A 16,901-nucleotide genomic window follows, 5' to 3' on the forward strand; every position below is an offset into this window, starting at 1 on the left:
AGAGGATTTTGGAGCACTGAAATAACTCCATATGATACTGTAGCGGCAGACACTTGTCATTATAAATTTGGCCAAACCTATAGGATAAACAACACCAAAAGTGCACCATAATGTGAACTATGGACTTTAGGTGATAAAGACATGTCAATGAAGGTTCATCAATTATAACAAATGTATCATTGGAGTGTAGGCTATCTATCAATAAAGAAGAGGTTGTGCCTGTGTTTGTGTCTGTGTGTGTGTATGTCTGTGTGTGTGTGTAGACAGGGGATATATACAGATATATAGGAACTCTCTGAACTTTCTGCTCAATTTTGCTGTGAACCTAAAGCTCCTCTAAAAAATAAAGTCAGTTAATTAAAGATACATTGTCTGCTCTTTAAAGTTGAGTATGCAATGTCACAGGTAGGCCAGAGAGAGACCAGGGATTCAGACAGGTGACGAAGCTGGAAAATCGGATTAGGGTTAGACTGAGAAAGATCTGTCAACAGCAAGGATTTGGTTTTTTGTAAAACAAAACCAACCAACCAACCAACCAACCAGGCAGGGACATAATTAGAAAAGTGTCAAAGAAGATGACTTTGGCAGCAGATTGTAAAATGGGTTGGCCAAGGAGGAAGGGAGGTATGAAGTCCCACAAAGGACAGAAAAACAACAGCTCCCATCTATTGAGAGCTCACTATGTGCCAAGCACTGTAGTAAATGCTTTATGTGCATCATCCTACTTAATCTTCACAATGACTCTATGAGGCGGATGCAATTATTATCCTCATTTTACCTCAAGGAAAATGGAGAAGTGGAAGCTTGAAGAAGTTCCACAAGAGCCAGGTTCTTGGGCGTGTCTCTTCTGCAAGTGCACATCCCTTGGTTTAAGCATCAGTACTCGCTATCTTGTGATTCTTTTTTTTAAACAAGGGACCCTCATTTTCATTTTGCACCAGACTTCAAAAATTATGCATCCAGTGCTGGTTAAAGAATTTTGTCTGTGGCCACACATGAAATACATGTAGGATATGGGATCCAAGAGCTTATGTCTGTGATTGTGCTGTTTTACATTATTTACAGTCCAAGAACAAATAGAATTGGAAGGAAAGGGAACAGATGTGAAAGACATTTTGTTAGCACTGACAAAGTTTAGAAGGTGGGGTTTTTTTTCAGATGAAAATAAGTTTGCTGTGAGAATGTTTTTAGGATTTCACAAGATCTGTTGTGCTAACCAGAGGTTTCCTATTGAGAAACACTGTAACATCATTGAGGATGCACATGACTGGTCTTGGAGGCTAAGGAGCTCTGAGTCTTATATCAGGTTGATTGTGACACCTGGTGACAATAATGTGTTATTGCAAGGATTTATTTTTGCTGTTTCCCTTAAGTTATATACTTCCCAGACTATTTTTCCTTCTGTACTCATTGAAAAATCAGATTTAAAAAACCACTTGATTTATTTGTCCCAGTTATTAATAAGAGCTTTTTATACAAAAAATTTCATGGGGGGGGTGCCTAGGTGGCATGGTCAACTGGGCCATCGACTCTTGGTTTTGGCTTAGGTTGTGATCTCAGAGTCTTGAAATCAAACACCATGTGGGGCTCCACGCTCCACACAGAATCTGCTTGGAGTTTCTCTCTCCCTCTCTCTCTGCCCCTCCCTGCTGCTCTCTCTCTCAAGTAAATAAATAAGTCTTAAAAAATGTGTCATATGAAATTTTGAAGAGCCAAGTAATCTAGTTCAGAGATTTTTTAAAGGAATAATATTAATTTATGGGATGAAAAATTAGAACACAAGTATATAAGAATTATGAATATGAATATGTGTATATATACATATACATATATATGTACAAATATATATATGTATATATATTCTCCAAAGAATATTTGGCATATTGCTTTAATTTACTCTTACAGAATCCATCTGTAGAGAAAAGTAGGTAGAGTGCTCTGAGTAACCAGAATCATACAGTCTTACAACACAGTATTTTCAATAGAAACCTATATTTTATCTGTAGTGGTGAGAGAATTATATATGGTACTTATAGTTGACATGGAAGTCATAAGAGAACTGTCCCAAATTGTGATCTTAAAATACATATTCAGCATGTATTTAAATTGGGGGGTTCCTTTGATGTTGCTTTGGAGTTATTTTCATTTTATCAAGCACGTAACAATGCAAGCTTAAGAAATAGTTGACTGAATGGGGACTTGACACAGTGCATGAAAGACAGTCATTAAAGATAAAAGAGTCTATCTATCCAGCTCCTGGATAGATTTTAGAATGCCAGTTAAGTAGATACAAATGGAATTCCTATGACTGTTGACCACTGGAAGTCTTGAAATAATATTTAGATCCTCCAAATGTTCTCTCACTGCATGAGAGGGAAAAAAAAAAAATATATATATATATATATATATATACATATACATTCACATATATACATATATATACACAAACATATATGTATATACCCATATATATCTCCCAACTTTCAAGCATGTGTCCTTAGAATTATTTAAAAGTAAAATCTTAAAAATCACCAAGATGATCATAATCACAATTAAATGTGTGTTAAATTCTTCAGTATAACACATTTTGGACTGGTTGATCTTTTATTCAACAAAATTAATATCTATGTGCAAAAAACTGAGGTAGGCAGTGTCTTAGAAATATGAAGGTGTGTTAAACTGTGATGCCTCTTGTACCCAGGTAGGCAACCTAATATCCAAATCAGTGAAAGTGTGGAGCAATAACAAAGAGGGGAGGGCTTGCCTAGCCTAAAAGGGAGTGGCTGCTGCCCAGATCCAGATCATGGTTGCCATGTGGCCATGTGGGTCCACAATCATCAGATTCCAGAAGTCCAAATTGTTTTATGAAAACTGTTACCACACAGATCAGCAAACTGGCCCAGAGACAAGATGCAGGGGTGTTGGAGCCCCTTACTGTTTACCTTGCTTACTACTTTCAATTTTCCTTGCTGTTAATTTTGAAATTGATAAAGTAATAATGGAAAACACTGCTCTCTGCTTACATTCTAAGCACGAGGAAAGAATTTAGTTCCTAAGGTGAAAGTGAGAGTGATAATCATGGAAGAAAACTCATGTTTAGTTTAGTTTATTTCAACAAACATGTACTGAATGGCCGGCACTGTGTTGGCAATAAGGATTCAAAAAAAGACTGAGAAAACCGTGAGGAGCGCCTGACCCAGACTGGGTGGATCAGGGAAAACATTCTAACACCTGAACTTAAGTAATGAGTGGTGTAGACCAAATGGGGAAGAAGGATGTGGGGGATGACGTTTTAGGGAAGACGCGTCTGGTGAAGGGTAGCATTTCAGGCAGCAGGACAGAGGCATCAAGGACACAGAAGCATGACATAGCCTCAGTGCACAGAACTGCAAAATGTTTGACACCATTAGAGTTTGAAGTGCAAAACAGGGAGTACTGGGAAAGGAGGAAAGGAACCAATTGATCATGCAAGGAAACTAGGAGTTTGCCCAGAAGGAATCGCTAAAAGGTTCTAAGTCTCAGAGTGACATGGTTAGAATGTGTAATATAGCATGGTAGTGCTCCCTTATCCATGGTTTCACTTTTCGCAGTCCCAGTTACTAGCGGTCAGTTGAGGTCTGCAAGCAGATGGTTCTGCTGCTGATATATTGTCAGAAGAAGGTCACCATATCCTAATGTTACATCACACTTCCCGTGTCCTTCACCTCCCTTCATCACATCATGTGGGCATTTTATCATTTCACATTGTTACCAGATGTTGAGTGCACTACAATATTTCAAGAGAGACCACATTCACAAAGCTTTTATTATAGTATATTGTTATAATTGTTCTATTTTATTATTAGTTATTGCTGTTAACCTCTTACTACACCTAATTTATATATTATGTTTGTGTAGAAAAAAACATAGTACATAAAGGGGTTTGGTACTATCTGTGGTTTCAGGCATCCACAGTGGGGAGTCTTGGAATGTATTCAGTGTGGACAAGTGGCGATGACCATAATCCACTCTGGCTGAAATCAAAGTCAAATAGAGATGGAGCAAGGCTTGAGCCAGGGAGACCAATTAGGAGGCTATCCTAATACTTTAAGTAAAGAGTGTGGAAGGATTTTAACAGGATGAGAGCACACTTGAGTATGTCCGTAGACTGAAGACAGAAACGAGAAGTGAGCGAAATTGGAGAGACAGGTTAAATGGTTGGAGCACAGTCAGGGGAGCTAGAGCTGAAGCAGAATTAAATTTGGCTTAACTAATTCATCCTCTGAAACTAGCAGGTTGGAGACAAAAGAGAGTAGATGGGACATTTGGGTCAGGAAGTAATGGCATGTTAGAGTTCGCAGGGATAATAGTGACACCGTAGAGTTTAGGAAGGCAAATTTAAGTAAATTTAGAGCAAAGAAAGTTGTAATCCCACGGTTTTGAGTCTTACAAGTTGTGTGGCATGCAAAAATAAAAACCAGGCTTTACAAGTGCAGGCAATTATAGCGAGAGGGAAAGAAAGCATGTTATTATCAGAGACTAGTCTGGAGTCTCTCCTTTGAATTCAGAATTTTGGAGGACTTTAGAAGCAAGTTCACAGAATTCAGATAGCTGCCTGAGAGTAACCCGGAATGAGTTGAGGCTTGGGGGAAATGGTAAGGTTAGTCAAAAGAGCTCTTTAAGAGTTATCTTCGTAGAACAAAAATTTGAAAGATACACTGCCACTGAGAGGTAAGACATAATGTTGACAAATAGAAATGACAGAGAACAAATATAGAAGCCCTCTTTTCCCCAAATATTTGCTCAAGGAGCATAATCATGAGATGAGAAAGAGTATAACTATTTAATAGGGACACTAATAACTGGACCATGTCCAGAGGAGAAGTTCGGTCATGTGAAGATTGGCTGAAAGAACTGACATTTGTTAGCCCCAAGCGAGGGGCATGAGAGCAATTTTTTCATACCGGAAGTGCTACTAGAATAGGGGTTAGATACTTCTATTGTAGGTTGTAGTCACAAGGTTGGGAAAGGACAAGGGAAGAAAGGAAGAAAATATGGTCAATTCTTAAAAGTCACAGGAAGCTGGATTTTAGCCAATGTAATAACTTTCTTCCTATTAGGTTCTCCATAGTTTTCCCTCAACATTTTATTATTATTATGTTTTTCAAACATTTAGCAAAGTTAAAAGAATCTTACAGCAAATAACTGTATACTTACCGCCAAGATTCTATTATTAACGTTTTATGCATTATCAAATATTTACCCAGCTACCCATTCCTCTATATACCCATAAATCCATCTAATATTTTGGATATATTACCAAGGAAATTTCATACAGTTTTGGCTATCATTGGGAAGGTTGGTGTTTTGTGAAAGGGAGGTATAGGCAGATGACCTTCAAAGGCTGAAGGAAACTTAAGCCCTAAGAAAATGGCGCTAAGTCCAGCTTTATGAGAAATGATTTATTAAGGGGACTTACTGACAGAAGTGTGTCTTGGGTGGCTGCAAGATCCCACTTCTTGTAAGACCCGAAAGGCTGGGGAGTATAGTCTGGCTAAACAGAGACAAAGAATGCATGTGTGGAGGATGCTCAAGAAGGCTTCAAGTCACAGAGTGGTCATGATGGTCAGTTCATCCAAGAGGAGGTTAGTCTGTCACACAGTGGGGCATCCTAATTCCAAAAGCTTTTTTTCAGAGGCTAATGGCATCTACTGGGGACACTATAGAGGGGATTTCTGCATTAAGTAGGAGGAGTGGACCAGACTATGGCTTTCAAATTTTTTGGACTGCTATTTATACCAAGAAATGTATTTCACATTCTTAACCACAGGAAACAATATTTACCCGTAATCTATGTGAAGGATGCCAATATATTCTACTTTATTTCATTAAAAAAATGGCAGTCATGATCCACCAACTTGATTTGATGACCCACCAATAGGTTATGACTCATCATTTGAAAATCACTGGACTAGTTATCTCCAAGAAGATTCCTCTTTTTAAGAGAATCCTGTGGCTACTACTAGGATTTCTCTAAAATTCCCAATGACCAGGAACCTATTTTGAGTCTCAGCACAATATTTATCTAGCATGTATAGAATTATGTTGTATGGCATGCATGATTAGATGTTGAATACCCAGTTAAGACTTATAGATAGATCAAATTAAACACTCTTAGGAGTCAGTTTTTTTTTTTTTTTTAAGATTTTATTTATTTATTTGACACACACAGAGAGTGAAAGATCACAAGTATGCAGAGAGGCAGATAGGGAGAAGCAGGCTCCCCACTGAGCAGAGAGCCCAATGCAGGGCTGGATCCCCTGTCCCTGAGATCATGACCTGAGCCGAAGACTGAGGCTTTAACCCACTAGGCCACCCAGGCGCCCCTAGGAGTTAGTTTTTTAATTGCTTTTATTTTCATGAACATAAAGATATAGGTATGCCCTATTGGTTGGATGAGATGGCTTCACTACTCATGTATAGTCTTCTTTTATTAAATACCGCTATTAATCCCTGCTGTGGGTCTGACAAAGTTGAGAAGACCAAATGCGAAAATACTTTGAAAACCATCTTTTAATATTCTGTGAAGCCAGGAAAGAGAGGCTGTAGTCAAGTTCTGCGAGGCACCGTCTCAGCAGTTCTGAAAGTCTGTACTCTTGCAGAACTTACATTAGCCTCCAAGGCCAATGACTATGCCCAAAGCACGAGACTCCCTAAATGGGTATTAAGCTGAAAACTTGCCAGCGGGTTGACGCCCCCTATTCAAGCGCTCCGCTCTGTTTGCGCATGCTCAGGAGCGGCTCGGGCCTCCTCCCGGGGTTGGGCGGAAAGCGGAGGGTGGAGTGCGGGCCACGTGGGATCCAGTGACGTCATCTCCGGGCGCCGAGAGTGACTGGACTTGCTGTGGGCTTCCAAGGCCCCGGGGCGCTGCGGGTTGTATTGGCTGGATACCGGAGGGCGGAAGTGCAGTAGGGCTCTGCTCCGACCTCCGCGGCGCTGCCTTCTGCGGCTGCGCGGGCTCTCGGGACTCCAGGCTCGCGCGCCTCTGCGGGACAGTGTGTCAAGCCCCCTGCGCCGGCGCCCTACCAGAGCCCGGGATCCGAGCGTCCTCACCGGTGCGGGAAGCCGAAGAAGGAGCTGGCGTTTCTGGTAGGGTGTGTGTGATTGTGTGTGTATGTGTGTATGTGTGTGTGTGTCCGTCTCCTCGTCTTCCTAGAGTGGGGAAATGCCCGGAGGAGAAGGGCTGGGGAGGTGCCAGGTAGGTGTGGTAAGAGGGAGGGGCGAGTGGCGGGCTAGAGGAGCGCTCCCCCGGGCGGCGGTGGCGGGTGAAGGTGGTTCCTCCGGGGGAGGTGGGGTTGGCCAGACGCCGCCCCCGAGGACCTTGGGCAGGCCGGAGGGTGTAGCCTCTGTGATCTTTCTGGGAATATCTCAGTTCCTGATGAAAGTAGGAAGCGTGGCGTCTTATCGCAGGCTCTGGAGTTTAGTTCAAAGACGTGCATTTTTCGTGGAACAGTTATTTAAATTGTAATTATTTTACAGGCAGTTCGATTCTATCCAAATTTAGTGGGTGATTCCTCCAGTTTATTTTCTCAACGGCATTCATTCTCATTTTTCTAATAATATTTAGTGCTGACGAAGTCGTTTTCTTTTGGCAAAGAACTTTCACATCCTTTATACTTTGGATTATTTTCAAATCATACCTGAAACTGGAGGAACGTAGAGAAACTGGATTGGTTCTAGATTTTTCTCAAGGGTGGTGAGGCACAGCATGTCTTCAGCAGCAACCAGAACTCAAGGGACTGTCAACAAACATCGCTGAACTTCCAAGGCCTTCCAGAATCCACGTGATAAATTTCAGTCTTTTGAGCTGGGTACTTGGATTTGAACTGAATTGTCTGTGATTTCCATAGATGGATTTGTTGGTTGAATTTTGAATTTGAAAGTAAAGATGTTGGGCTGAGGGTAGCAGTTGAGGTGAATTTTAGAGCTTTATGCTGGATTTTGAGTATGTGTTCTGATCTTCAAAGGTATACTGGTTAAAACTGGGGGAAGTGAATGGAATGGTACTATATGACTACGACTGTTTTTAGAATAATGTACATTCTCAAGTGTAGGTTTGCTTTATTAATTTAATAAATACTGAGTGCCTGTTATGTGCCTGACACTGAAAAAAAAGTAAATATAATAGTAAGCAGTGGACAAAACAATAAAAATGCTTACCATCATGAAGTTCACTTGGAGGGTGAGAGGGAAAGATATTAATGTAAAAATTAATTTTAAAATATCAGGTGGTGAAAGTGCTAGAAATAATAAATTTGTGAAGGGTAACAAGGAATGTTGGTGGCCTGCATAGGAAATTGCTGCGGTGGCTTTAGAAAAGATGATATTTGAGTGGAGACCTAAAAGTGATAAAGAAGGATTTCATGTGGATGTAGTAGAATGAACCATTAGACCTACCACAAAGTCCCTAAGGCAGGAATATACCAGCTAGTTTGGCTGGAACTGAGTGAGCAAAAAAGGGGAGAAGTAGCTAATCAGGTTAGAATGGGGCCAGGTCATATACAGCCTTGTAGGACTTTGTTAGAACTTTAGTTTTTGCTTTGAATGGGATGGTAGGATTTGAGTAAAGGAGTAAACTCATCTGCCTTAGATTTAGAAGGATCTTTCTGATTGCTATGTTGTCTGTCTTTTAGGAAGGGCAGAAATAATGAGACCCCTTAGTAGGCTATTTATCCAGGTTTAAGGTAAAGGTGACATGGATCAGTGTGATAATAGTGATGATGGTGAAAAATGGCCAGGTTCTGGACTTGTGTCTAAGCTAAAGCAAGAGGGTCAAGGGTCAAGGATGACTCCAAGATATGTGGCCTTAGCAATAGTTATCACTTTGTGGTTTGGGGAAGACCACAGAATAACAGGGAGGTGAGGGAGGAAAGTCTGAAATCATTTTTTGTTTGTACATGTTGAATTTTTAAATGAAATGTCCATATTGCATAGTATCTATAAAACTGGAGTTTATAAGAGAAGTCTGGGCTGAAGAGATAAATGTGGGAATTGTTAATGTATAAATGATATTTAAAAAGTCATGAGAGATCTCCAAAGTGTGGCTCAAGGACTGAGTCCTTGTGCACTTCAACAGTGGCAGGAGGTGGAAGAGATTTAGGAGCTATTCTCCCAGGATGGTGGTTGGGCCGTTCATTAAAACCCCTGTTGATAACCACTCGTCCTTAGTAACAGCATAGAAGGAAATAGAAAGCTAGTTCATTAGCTGTGAGAAAGTGAGAGAGGAGATGCGAAAATTAGAGGAGATAATGAAATGGTGATCTAGGACAGATCATGGTGATGATAATGAAATAGTGATCTAGGAGAATAAATGGACTCTGAAAATGTAGGAATGCTGGTCAGTACTCAGGGCCTACTTTTGAGGTTAGTGTTCATGAATTTAAAAGGAGACCTGCCAGCATAGATTATTTTTAGATGTTTTCAAATTTACTACCAGTAGTTATTTGATATTTTAAGTAGTTTCTAGGTAGTTGGAGATTGTGTCAGCAGAATAGCTTCAAGTAGTAGGTTAGTTAGCCTTTCTTGATTTGTAGTGTGAAAGAGTCTAGTAATTGTGCATTATATTTTTATTATACTTCTTGTGTTGTTTGCTAAATATTGTTGGCTGGGAACCTGCTTTGTTCCAGGCCTTGAGTTAGTTGCAGAGAATGCCGCAGTCAGGAAATGGCCCTGTCCTCCACAAGCTTACTTCTAGTAGACTGCATCATGGGTTGTGATTTCTATGCTTCCAAAATATTGCCTTCTAATTGGATGCATGGTCATGAAATTGTAGTGTACGTATGAGAGGGGAAAATAATCTTGCAAAATAATGAAATTTACTGATTTTAAAGATGATTATACTGATTTGGAGAAGAGTTTAGGTGGAAAATTTTCTTAAGTAGCTAGTGTAACTTTAAAATTTATATATTTTATACATTTTTTAACTGTTTAACAAAAATTCCAGAGCCTGCTATGTGCTAATTATGCTAATATTGAGGATATAAAATAAATATGACTCTGCTTCTGCTGTCAGTGAACTCACAGTTCAATGTGAGGACAGGCAAGAGAGAGATAAGATAAACATAACTACAGTGCATGGTTATAACATGCTATTATAGAAGTAATTAGATTGGAGATTGCTTAGTGGAAAGCTTCCCAAGGAGCTGATGTTAAGCTGACTCTTAAAAGAAGATTAAGAATTGGCCAAAAAGAAGAGGACCAAGGGTGTTTAAGGAGACAGGTCATGGAGGCGTGAGGAAATTATGTATTAAGTACATATGTCATTTATTGAGTGGTCACTAGTGCTAACCACCTAACAGCCCTGTGAAATGAGAATTATCTTCTACAAATATAAGGTTCAAAGATGTCGGGATACTAGGACACAGAGCTTACAGGTGGAAGTCTGGGTTTAAACCCATGTCAGTCTGATTTTAAAAACCCCTTAACTATCTATCTGTATTGCCTGCTGTTGGCATTTAAATCTTCCCTGTCCTTGTTCGTTATCCTTCAGCCAGTTCTTCATTAACTTCTATTCATTCTTCCTTGGAAAGACCTCATATCTGTCTTTCATCTATCCACTGCTACCAGTATAGGTCAAGCACTCATTATTTTATGCCTTAGTGTTGAAATTGCTTCCTGGCTACCCTTTCTCTGACTTGAGATCTCCTTTTGTGCACTGTTACTAGGTAGTTGTTTTAATCTCACTGTTATAAAACCTTACAGGCTTTGTAGGCTTGTTCGATGTAATTGAGAACCCACAGTCTTCTATTTGGTATGCTTCATGATCTAGTTTCACTTTACATTTATGGATTTGACAGTAGAGAAATAATAATTGCTATTATTTCTCAGCTCTTAGTATGTGTCAGTACCGTGTCAGAGAGTCTCTAGATTTTTTTTCCCCCCCAGAACAAACTGGTGAATTTCAAAGGTGAGGAAACCCTTGTAGGAAAGTGACTTGCCTGGGATCCCAGGTGATAGATAACATGTCACTGTGTCAGCTCTTTCATTATCTACTACCCTTCCCAACACAGTTTCCTAAAAAATTGTCATGTACATTGCTCCTGCACTCTTTCTTCTTTTGTTGATGCTATTTTGCCCTGCTTGGAGTATCTTTATTCCATATTTTACCTATTGAATATTCTACCCATTCTGCGTATGCTCATTCTTTTTTTTTTTAATATTCTATACATTCTTTAAGTTCCGTATCTTTTAAATTCTTCCCTGAACACTATAGGGGATATTAATATTTTTCTTCTTCCTTTCCATCCTATTCCCTTATGAAAGCTTTCATAAAATAGCATTTAATTATAACCATGGACATTTTGGAGTTGGAAGGTTGTTGGCAACTTGTATGACATAAATGAAAGAATATGAGATTGGAAATCAGAGATAAAAAACCTTTGCTGTAACTTTATAAGTGTTGTAAAAGTGAAAGTGCAGTGAGAAAAGAAAAGAAATGTTTCACTTGAGTTATGCATAAAAGAAAGGCTGTCGGGGTGCCTGGGTGGCTTAGTTGTTAAGAGGCTGCCTTTGGCCCAGGTGTTGGGCTCAAGCCCTGCATTGGGCTCCCTGCTTGGCTGGAAGCCTGCTTCTCCTTCTCCCACTCTCCCTGCTTATGTTCCCCCTCTCTCTCTCTCTCTGTCAAATAAATAAAATCTTCAAAAAAAAAAAAAAAAGGCTATTTTGAGCTGGGTCCTAGAGAATGTTTAAGTCAGAAGACAGGGTAGGGAAGGCTGTTTTAGGGTAAGGAGCCACCAGCATGAACAAAGCCATAGAAAAGATACGAAAGTTTATGGTATGTTTACTAGGTTAGGAGATAATATCTTCTGGACAATGCCTGAGGTTTTTAAAAAAAGTTGTTATTGTCACTACCATCATCATCTTGGATGTCCTCGGCATCTGCCACACAGTTGGGCATAGGAAATGACCAAATATTGATTGACTCTATATTAAGTGTTAATAGAAGTGTTCAATTTAAAAAAAAAAAGATTTATCTATTAGAAAGAGCAAGCCCATGCAAGTATGAGTGGGAGGGTCACAGAGGGAGAGAGAATATGAAGCAGGCTCTGCCCTGAACATGGAGCTGGACATGGGACTCAATCTTAGGATCAGGTCCCAAGCCAAAACCAAGAGTTGGATGCCCAACTGACTGCGCCACCCAGATGTCCCACCGTGTTTAATTTTGAGACATGCTCTTGTTGGTTCTGTAAATTATGGTAGATACTTCATAGTACGTATTATGGGCATTGTCCTAAGTGCTTTACATGTATTGATTTAATTTTTGTTACGTATTTTATGGGGTAAGTGCTGTTTTTCACATTTTACAGATGAGAAAGCTGAGGCACAGAGAAGTTAATTGACTTACTTGAGGTCACAGAGTTGGTGATAAAGCTAGGTTTTGAATCCAGGCAGTCTGGCTCCATATTCTATATTTTGAACCCCCATATTATAGTGCCTCTCAAGAGTTAAATTCTGTTTTTCTGCTTCTGATTTAAAAAATACGATTTAATATATCCTTTAGTTGTATCAGTGTATCAGCTGGTTTTTTGGGATGTTGTTTAGTTAAGTGTATTTGCATGCTTTCTTACATAATTCATTATACATGAATATTTATTAATATAGAAAGACTAACATTTTATGATGCTATAAATTTGGATCTGTGTAGTTTGACACAGTGACATTGTTTGAAGTTTTCATAAATCTCTTTAGAGATTTCTATTGTGTTGTAAAATTTGTATTGACTATCACGTGGCACCTTCAGCTGCCTTGGCTCAGTCAGATCTTCCCTTGAGGTCCTGTAAGGTATATATACATAAGAAACAGTGCTATATGGGAAATAAGGTACTGAGTTCTGTACCTAAAATCCTACCTTAGAACTTCGGTAAAGTCTTATGTTTACCAGAGTTCTGCAGTGGGATTTTAGGTATAAAACCAGTAAAAGGTAAGTCCATTCTTCCATCATTGTTGGGGAGAGACTCCCAGAAACAAAGAGAAAAGGGAGACGTTGGTCACTTCTTTTTATTGTTTCTGACACATGAAAGGAAGAAGCAGAAGACAGTGCCATGGAAAGAAATAGCAGGGTGGTCAAGTGTTGTCATTGGGCAGAGTAGAGGGGAGAGAGGGAGCCATACCCAAATCTATAATATTTTTATTTATGATAACCCCTCCCTGTTGATAAACAAGATTCAAATGGTGTCTTGGAATCTGACAAATCAGATTATTATTCCTTCTTGAGAGGATAGTGGTTGGAGAAGGAAAGAACTTTAAGTGGCCATACCCACTTTAATTTTTAATTTTCCTTTGAATTATATTGTCTACCTATGTTTTTCTGAGGCAGAGAAATTATCCAGTGTGACAATGTTGATAGAGACTTTTGGCTTTAAAATTGTATTTAAATGTTCTTAAAATCTCTTAGGAAAGGAACTCTTTGTCTCAAGTTCTTGTTCTTTGTGAGCTAGAGAGGAATCTTAGTTCTAGCTAATGGTTAATTGGGTGTATTATAGTTAAAGAAACCATTGCTTACCACCGTTGTATTAGATTCAACTTTAGATTTACTTATTTGCCATAACTTAGATTTCATTATTCCTTGTCATCAGTAGATTTATTCATAAAGAACAAGATATTAACGTAATCCAGAAATAGCGAGGTCTTTTCTTTCAGTGTTAATTTTGTGTTATATGTAAACTTGGAAATTCTCCGCAGAGAAACTCAGTATGTTGTTTGAATTTGAAGTGTATCAGGGTGGAATTATATGAAGTGTGAATGCTTTTATCACTTGCTTAAAATGGTGACTTTTATGGATGTACTTTAACAAAAATTAAAACTGCATTATGCCAGAAAGAACACTAGACTCGGTTCAGTAACTCAGTGACCAGATTTGTTATCCTGGTTTCACTGTTACTTTAGTGGTCTTGTAATGTTTATCCTGGTTTAACTGTTAACTAAGTGCTCTTGTAATGTTGGACAGATTTTTTTTACCTGTAGATAATGTTGCATCCAGTTGACTTCCAAAGTGTACTTAATTATAGTGATACAAAATTCAGAACTCTTGAGTTTTTGTGTCTTTGACTAATTAACGAATGGCAATCTTTTTTTTTTGAATGGCAATCTTGATGTGCTTGGCATTGGTCAGTGGATGAGAAAAGAGAGAAAAGCTCCTTGAATACTTCAGTGTTAGTAATTGGTATTTGGCTAAACTGATATGGTTATTTAAAATATTGCCATAGGATATGCTAGTCAATGAAAGATGGGAGATGTGTGTGTGTGTGTATCTATATCTTAAATATCTATATATATTTTATGTAAGATATATATCATATATCTGTGTATCTATATCTTTGTACATATATATGTAGAAGGATATGGAATCTCAGTGTCCAGGTCCTGACAGTGTTTATTTCTGCATTTACTCATACTGTATATTACACTGTTACCTAGTTGTGAAGTATTAGTACTGGAAGACACTTGGATATTACAGAGGTCAAAAGCCATATTTTTCCATCATAGCCAAAATATTTCAGTTTGCAGATTTAGTGCTATATATGTGGGATGGAGAATACTTTAGTTAGTGTAGAAACATTTACTACTACTCCTGGTGGTAGAGGATTGGAGCTGGGTTTGCAGAGTGGGTAGGATTTGAAGGTGGGAAATGAGCGTATTAGGGAGAATGGTAAGACAGAGAGCAAGGTATTTAAATGGATAGTTCTGCTAGAAAGTTTACAAAAAGAAGTATAGTAAATAAGATTGGAAATATTGGTGGAACCAAACCGTGGACAGGATGAAATTAGAAAGAAAATAGGTCTATACAAAGTTTTTTTCCAGGATATATGTGTGTGCGCACACGTGCATATTTTTTTTCCCCCAGCAAAAGCAAACTATCTAGATGGAGAAGGAGAGGTTGAATATATTAGGTGGGGCAGGGATAATTGTGGGGATAATAGTTTGGAATTGGGCTATAAGGGACCATAAGGATATGGCAAACTTCACTTTAGATGAGCAATAGACTCTCCTGGGGCTTGAGAGAACGTTACAAGTATAGTTTCACTTGGGCTGTAGTTCATTAGGTGCATAAGTTAGCACACGTTATTTTGAATTACTTCTGTGATCCTTTTAAATAAATAATAGCTCTGCATTTATAATTTATTGTGCTGATTTTGTGTTCATTCTAAAGAATGTTGATCACACAGTTTTTTGAAATGAGTGATTGTTAATGGCATCCATTTTTTCCTATAATCTTTCTTTGTTCTAGAACATGTTCATTTATCCTTGCAAGGATCTAACTAATGCTCTTTGTTTTATTTTCAGTTTGGCTTTGTGTGAAAAAAGAATTTAGCCTATATGCACTGCTTTAACCACTGGAAGAATGACAGATGACAAAGATGTGCTTCGAGATGTCTGGTTTGGACGAATTCCAACTTGCTTCACCCTGTATCAGGATGAGATAACTGAACGGGAGGCAGAACCATATTATGTAAGTATGTTGATGATGGAAAATGGGATATCTGCCTTTGTCCGTTTTTGTAAATGAAGCTCTAAGAACCTGGAGGCTGTAACCCAACATTTTATATACAATTAATACTTGCTGATTATGGAAAAAAATTAGAGAACACATATCAGGAAAAGGAGGGAAATAAAAATTACCTCTAATCCTACCACCTAGAGGGGAAAAACTGCTGTTGGTGTGTTGATTATGGGACCTCCTTGACGTTCTTTTTTCATGAATATATACAATTATAAGTTACATTGTTATAGGAACAATTTTGAAAGTAATAGGCTCAGATTTGGTTCTTCTGTATTTAAGTGGTTCCAAGCAACTATTTACTAAATTCTTTTTTATAGCTCAATGAACATGTGAATGTGTGTGTTTTCATATGTTGATAAGCTAAAGTGTGTTATATAAAATACATAATAATAAATTACTGTATGTAGACTTGTAGGTTTGAACTAGTGTCATCTGTTCTAAAAAACAATATCAAATATCTTGTGATTATAATCTGCTTGTTTTCCTTTTCTAAGTGCACATATAATCCAAACTTGAGCATCTGTCAATCAGAAATGATAGTATTTTGCTTTTTTACTGAATAGGCCCTAATAGACAAAGGCATTCTCAGTTGTCATTATTTTAGTTTTGTCTCAGGTACACATAGTATTATTTACCTAGGAATATCTGGAAAAGTGAAGATTTATTTGTGGTGTTGGACTTTCTTGTTTTGCTTTAATAAAGCTTGCCCTTTGCTTTCTCCCTTATCTGTTTGAGGGGTAACACTGCTCCTCAGCCTGCTCCAGCCATGGGAAGTCAGACTGATGGAGGAAGCTACTTAAGGAGCCCCATACACTTCCTTTTTGGGTATAGGAGCGCTTTCGCTTTTCTCTGTGTATCCTCAGCATCTGGCATAGGTCATGCAAGTTGTAGGCACTCAGTGCATGAGAGTCTCATATATTCACGTTGGGATTTTGTTTTAAATTGTCTCTTTGGGTTTTCTTACAGAAAATAATTTCAGAGAAATTGGGCAGTCTTTTGTTAAGGTTAAGTATTAAGGTTATCATAACTGAATATATACTTTTGAGTCATTTTAACTTTGGAAATCTCGACAGTTCTCTGCTTTTAGAAAAATTTCCGTAGTTAAAAACCAAATGTCACAGTTTATTTTTAGAAGAATTTCACTTGCTAGGTATATTTTTTTTCCTTCTCTTTCTGTAATATATGTTAGGATATCACTTATGTTTTGTTTCCAAACTAGTTTCTGTTATTTTAATTAAAACTTTAACCTCTGGTGCCTTTCTAATTATAACTAAACAAAAGAATATATGTGTCTAGTTGGTCAAAGTGGCAAATATGAGAAATATGTAATTTAAGTCTGTTTACTTTTAAGTCAAAATACAAT

The 16,901-nt window shown here is 38.3% G+C and overlaps 1 protein-coding gene across 6 annotated transcripts in view; it reads left to right on the plus strand.

The window, feature by feature from the left end:
• The first annotated feature begins 6,834 nt into the window (after positions 1 to 6,834).
• ATG5 (autophagy related 5) overlaps positions 6,835 to 16,901 on the plus strand; it is a 125,109-nt gene continuing 115,042 nt past the window's right edge. For 2 of the 6 annotated variants that reach the window (XM_032338917.1, XM_032338920.1), the window contains exons 1-2: positions 6,835 to 7,128; positions 15,322 to 15,487. In XM_032338917.1, coding sequence (XP_032194808.1) covers positions 15,380 to 15,487 — 108 coding nt within the window. In that variant the 5' untranslated portion in view covers positions 6,835 to 7,128; positions 15,322 to 15,379. Of the gene's footprint in view, positions 7,129 to 15,321; positions 15,488 to 16,901 lie in introns of those variants that run through there. The other 4 variants (XM_032338922.1, XM_032338919.1, XM_032338916.1 and 1 more) reach the window with 3 other exon arrangements.

The sequence above is a fragment of the Mustela erminea genome, chromosome 4 (genome assembly GCF_009829155.1).
Source record: "Mustela erminea isolate mMusErm1 chromosome 4, mMusErm1.Pri, whole genome shotgun sequence".
Classification (NCBI taxonomy): Eukaryota; Metazoa; Chordata; class Mammalia; order Carnivora; family Mustelidae; genus Mustela; species Mustela erminea.